This window comes from Atta colombica, unplaced genomic scaffold, assembly GCF_001594045.1.
Source record: "Atta colombica isolate Treedump-2 unplaced genomic scaffold, Acol1.0 scaffold205, whole genome shotgun sequence".
NCBI classification, from domain to species: domain Eukaryota; kingdom Metazoa; phylum Arthropoda; class Insecta; order Hymenoptera; family Formicidae; genus Atta; species Atta colombica.
Window position 1 is genome coordinate 87,045 of NW_017259300.1, and position 6,039 is coordinate 93,083.

Below are 6,039 nucleotides of genomic sequence, written 5' to 3' on the forward strand. Positions count from 1 at the left end.
ATATTTATATATTTATTTTATGATAATCAGAATTACATAACAAAGTATTATATTTTATTGTACATTGTATTGTATATTTTTGTGGTTCTTACTAATATAAGCGAATTTTTTCAATCAATCTGCCATGCTAAAATATATAATATATAAACAAGAAAAGAAATATAAAAAGAAGCATAAGTAATCGCTTTTTTAATTTCAAAAAGTTATGAAAAGCAATTATTCCAATTACATTCAATATTTCGTCTTTGATCGTCGCTTTGAAAATCGGTTACCACGATTCACCCAAAGGTCTCAATATGACATCCTGTATCTGTAGGGAGAAGATATCATTTTTATTAAGTTTTATTTAAATTTTATTTTATATGACAAAAAAGGACAATGTTTAGAAACGTAATATTGTCTAAAGACGTATATGCAACATACCAACACGTGAGGAGGATTAGACAACACATAAATTACCGCCGCTGCCACATCGTCCGGATTCAAAACCGGCATTGCTGCCATTACTTCCGGGGAGAACATGCTATAAGAAGCCATGAATTCCGTTGCAACCAAACCAGGACTAATGTTCTATATATACAGAAATAATGTAATTAAAAAGATTTGTTCTTATCTTATAAACTTGTTCTATTTTAAATACATATGTACATACTTCTTATCATTAATTGTATAAAAATAATTTTTAATATAATAAGGAGAGAATTTAAAATGATTTCAATAAAAATACATTGTACATTTTGAGGAATAATTACGTTTCATTTATTAATTGTCTTACTGTGACACGTATGTGCGTGCCCGCAAGCTCGTGTCGCAAAGTCATAGCCAGGCCGGTGATAGCACGCTTTGATGCCGGATATACGCTAAATCCTGGAACAAAAGGTACTCTCTTGGCAGCCAAACTATTCACGTGAATCACGATGGCATCTTCATCCGCCGTCTCGCGCATCATGCGTACAGCCTCGCGTGTGCAGAGACAGAGTCCCAGAACATTCACATCGAACACGGATCGCCAGTCCTCTAAAGTACCATCTGTAAAACATATTGGAGAATTAAATTCAATTATTTTACGTTATTCCCTACAATAATGCATTTTTATCTTTTTTATAATAAAATTGTCTATTTTGTATATCTGATTGAACAGAAGAGTTTAAAGAAAATCCATGAAAACTTCTTTAGAAGTAAAGAAATGTTAACATCGAATTTAAAATTTATGCAAAGCTCTTACAGATCCATAATAAGAACTTCGCATAAATTCTAAATTCGAATTTTGTTAATATTTCTTTACTTCTGAAGAAATTTTCATATGTTTTCTTTAAATTCTTCTGTCCAATATTAAAATCTTTACCTATGAGCGAAGATTCTTTGGTGATACCAGCACTGTTAACGAGAACGCTTATCGGTCCAAGATTATCCTTCACCCACGCGAAAGCTACGGTTATGCTTTCCTCTTTAGTGACATCGCATTTCACGGCATAGAGTTTGTCCGAGGAATCTTTCAAACAATCAGCGATTTCCTTAATTTTTTCCACTCTCCTCGCGAAGCCTGCCACTATCATACCTGACATAACAAAACGATCACACCAATGAGCTTCATATTATATTGGATTGGCAAGAAAGGAATTGCGTTTTTTTAGCTCAAAGTTGTATATATATATTGTTGTATATATAATATCTTCGTCAATAATGAATGAAATTTAAATTTAAAAAAAGGGTTTTAAAACTTGAAATCTCTACTTTTAAAAGTTTACCATATTTTTTAAGTTTATATGAGTTTGGTAATTTTTACATATCAAAAACTAGCTGAAAAAGACGGAAAATTTTCTTCTCACTTTGTAAGTTTGTAACGTGCTCAAAACAAATTTGAGAAAATTTTCGACTACTTATCGTGAAAGCTTGATATTTTCCCTACAAAATCGTTTTTTAAAAATATTCCTATGATTTTTGGTTACTGAGTTATCGCGGATTAAATAAAAGAAACATTGACTTTAATTGCTCATAACTCCGTTAAAAATTGTCGTATCGCAATTTAAAAAAGAGATTCTTAAAGCTGAAACTTTACTCTATCAAGATATATTTATATTGGTTGGTAAGAAAATAATTGCGTTTTTACTGATAGATGCTTTTTAAAAAAACGCAATTATTTTCTTGCCAATCCAATATTAATTCAAACGAGGATTAAAATAATTCTCTAATAATAAGACTTTGAATATTTTACAACATTTCAAATAGCACGTCAATATCTTGTTTTCTTTCGAATGTAAGTGATATTACACTTCCCAATTAGTGGTCGTTACGGCAACAATTATCTCGCGAGTCGAGATAAACGTGTACAATCGTAAAGTCAAATTTCTCGCCGAAGAAATTTTTAACATAATATTAATTTATTGTAATTGGAACATTTCTTCACCTTGTTTAACAAGATTTCGTGCGATTGCTGCACCAATTCCAGCGCTGGCACCAGTTACTACGGCCACTTTTCCGTTCCATCGCTCCATTCTTCTGCAGTGAGACTTGAGACGCAACTGCGGACCAGAAGCCCTCGATAATCCGATTGCGTTTACAAGCTCTAGTCATCAATATGATGAAAAAGGAGGACAGATATAGGTATGAAATTCAATAGGTATGAAATTCGATAGAAAAGAAAAGAAATTCTTTGTAACTGACCACTGCCTGGCCTTAATCAGATGGAATTACATCTGATTCAATTTTGATCTTACGAAAAAAATAAAAAAAATCAATAGATTTTTTTTTATTAGAAAAACAGGAGAAGAATTCAATCGGAATAATTCCAATTTATTTCGTTTATGTTTGCATGTATTTATTAACCACATTAATATATTATTTATAAATTGTTTAAGAGCAAAATTTTTATTCAATTTTTTACATTCATCGAGTTATTTAATATAATTATACTGTATATTTACCGTTTAATTATATTATACATATTTATTAATTATAATATTAAAATATTAACAATTAAATTTCTTAAATTTGATTGATCAAAGACCAATTATTGCGTAATGTGCAAGATGCAATTGCTTCTTTGTCATTTTAAACGCATCTCAAGGCCAATGAAGATTAATTATCAATTGAGTTTATAATGAATTATAGCTAACAACTGTATATTTATGAGACCATATGAGATCATATATGTCTGCAATTATCTAATAAACATTATCGCATAAATTTAAACAGATTTACTTGGAGTATTCTCCGTTCCACGAACATCATGCATAGTTATGTTAAATATTCAAATTATACTTATTATAAATCGCAATTAGGTAAAGGTAAATAAATACCGTTCAATTCCGAGTTGACTACAGTATATTTTGGGCGTGAGGCGTCTACATGGATGAGTACTATACAATGCGAGGTATTAATTTTTCTCTCCTAGAGATCTAAAGTTTTCTTTATCGCATAACCGTGATATATCTCGAAATGATAATGATCGATCGAATGTGTAGAATTTCTAAACATCAGGACTTAGGCAGACAAACTTGGTACAAAGAATTGTGTATATGTTTCTTCCTTTCTATTTTTTTAGATGTTTAGAAGAGAACGTGTCCTCCCTCTTTCTGTCACTTTTAAAAAACGCACCTCTCACTAACTCAACCGACAAAGGAGCTCTAACATGTATAGTCGTATTAAAAGAAATAAAAAGGAGTGTTCACGCCTTTGCTTTCTCTGTACCGTTTACTACACCGCCAATTGTTCTATTTACAAATCCTATTCCTTTTTACAAATATCTATACGCTTCTTATACGTTGCAAGAAAATATATTACTTCTTCTCGTGTAGAGACACGTACGCTACGTTTACATCACGCTGAATTCGCGACTGAGTTTACATCTTCTCTAAGCTGGTCATTGTTGTTCATCTATCTTACGCGACGCGTATTTATAACGTGTCGAATATCGAAAAACATGCAACAAGGAAAAATATAACGAAAGCATAAGTTTCCAAAGTAAAAAGAGACATTTGTTTCGCGCTTAGTACCAATTCCGATTAATCGGTTAGAAATTATAAATCTCATTGTGTGTTTCCGCTGTTCCCATGTCTAACTAAATTTATTAATAATACGCGTCTAAACTAAATCTCGCACGAGTCATAGGAAAATGCATCAGAGGATGCGAATTTTCACAGCGTTTCAGAGATGTTGTCTTACATGTTTCTTTAGTATTGTACAGTTACATTATTATATTATATATAATAACTATTTTTTGGGAACATTACATGTACCCTAACGAACGCTCTACGAGCTATCGAGAGATCTTTCTTTTTCTGTATTTGAACTCGTACAAAATAATAAACCACAGTATTTACTCGAGATACATCGACATACATTTTTCTATACATTCTACACACAACAGTTTTCGCTAACATCTCACACGCTGTATATAAACAAAATGGATAGAAATCACAGATTAGACTCGATTATAGAAAAAAAAAAGAGAGACACCAAACGAATAGAGAATTATCTATCATTTTTTACATTTCATTGTTTTATTGTGAGAGAAAATCGAGATATTAAAAGATGATAGAAATAATAGATAATATTGGTAATCAAAAGATTCAAAAGTTAGCGAGGCTATCGTAATTTGGCGTTTACCAACTGCTTACTCCGACTATACACGAGCTAAAATAAATCTTTTATTCTTCCGAATCGCGGACGATCACAATCTCTCTTTCTCCTTGTGTCATATTCATATAAAATTGTACCGCCAATTACGAATACTTATTGTATTTAATTGCTTTAAGTGACACGTACATGTGTACTCACGTGCACGTATGAATACAAGAATACCACAGCTACCATATCGACGCAGTATTTACTACGTAATAAAAATTTGCGCCGCAAAAATCCAATATTAATGAATTAAGCTAAAAATAAATATTAATTTCTTTTCTCATGCTTTTAATTATTACGATTTTTCGCAATAATTTCATTCCGGAAGAGGAAAGAACGTTAGTGAATGAAGAGAGAGAGAGAGAGAGAGAGAGAGAGAGAGAGAGAGAGAGAAAAATAAAACAAAATTATTATCTTGCTTATGTCTCATGAATCTTTAAATAAAATACTCTTTGGAAAAGAGATAAGATGCTTATACCCAAGGTAGGCAGGCGTAAGGGGCGCAACTATTCTTATCGTGGATGCTAACGAAGGGAAGCGAGTGTCATTGCCTGTGTCAGTGTTGACGAGGATAGGGATCCAATTGCGTGTTTTTGTGCACCTGCGGTGTTACATTGCTCGATTGTGATTGCTCTTGTCTGTGTTGCTGATAAGGATATCGAATTTGATAGTTTTGTTGTTGCTGCTGATGTTGCTGCTGATATTGCTGCTGTTGTTGTTGCAACTGTTGATGCTGACGTTGATGCGGTTGCAGGTACTGCTGTTGTGATTGTGACTGCGGTTGCTGCTGTTGCTGCTGCTGGCCCTGTTGTTTTCGTTGCTCCGAACCAGCCGCCACGTAAGAAAATACGCAGAGGACAGCGTAGCAGATATCAGACGCCTTCGAAAGAAAAGATATTTCGAGCCGTTATGTACATATACATTATTCGTGTCTTTTTATTCAATAAAAGCTTTGATGAATTAAGAAAACGTCGTTAGAAATTAAAATAAATATCAAATTTTACTAATCTTTATTTAATTTTCATTTTATCCATATATATAAAATCAGCCTGAAATTATTTGAAATAAGTAAATTAAATAGTAAAATTGTCTTTTGAATATAATTTATGAAAACATAAAATGAAGGAAAGAACTTACGTGAAGTGTAAGAAAGGAAAAAACTTAAAAATGAATCTTATGCGGTGTCATTTCCGCGCTTATGTTTCTGATGAGTCTCCAACGGGAGTTTATTAAGAGTAAATGCGATAGAAAATATTCTATGCAAGCAGCGAACCACCTCTTCAGCCTGTTGTACAGTATATAGTTATAGAAATAATAACAAAAATAAATTTAAAATAATAAAATGTCTATCACTTTTTTTGACTCTTTTTATTTATTCTTGGATATACATAATTAATTAAAATTAAATCGTTG

General features: G+C 32.0%; 2 protein-coding genes across 6 annotated transcripts in view; both read right to left on the bottom strand.

Annotated features, from left to right (window-relative positions):
• The window catches only part of LOC108687292 (uncharacterized short-chain type dehydrogenase/reductase y4vI-like), a 6,518-nt gene extending 4,010 nt beyond the window's left edge, over positions 1-2,508 (bottom strand). Inside the window, exons 1-4 of the mRNA XM_018192985.1 lie at positions 2,408-2,508; positions 1,346-1,558; positions 776-1,029; positions 358-570 (exon numbers count right to left, since the gene is read on the bottom strand). Of these exons, the coding sequence (XP_018048474.1) occupies positions 358-570; positions 776-1,029; positions 1,346-1,558; positions 2,408-2,495 (768 nt within the window). The 5' untranslated portion in view covers positions 2,496-2,508. The remainder of the gene's footprint in view (positions 1-357; positions 571-775; positions 1,030-1,345; positions 1,559-2,407) is intronic.
• Positions 2,509-5,054: 2,546 nt separating this feature from the next.
• Positions 5,055-6,039, bottom strand: part of LOC108687369 (MAP kinase-activating death domain protein) — a 24,459-nt gene continuing 23,474 nt past the window's right edge. For 3 of the 5 annotated variants that reach the window (XM_018193087.1, XM_018193088.1, XM_018193085.1), the window contains exon 32: positions 5,055-5,506. In XM_018193087.1, the coding sequence (XP_018048576.1) occupies positions 5,183-5,506 (324 nt within the window). In that variant the 3' untranslated portion in view covers positions 5,055-5,182. Of the gene's footprint in view, positions 5,507-5,763; positions 5,912-6,039 lie in introns of all 5 variants that reach the window. The other 2 variants (XM_018193086.1, XM_018193084.1) reach the window with 2 other exon arrangements.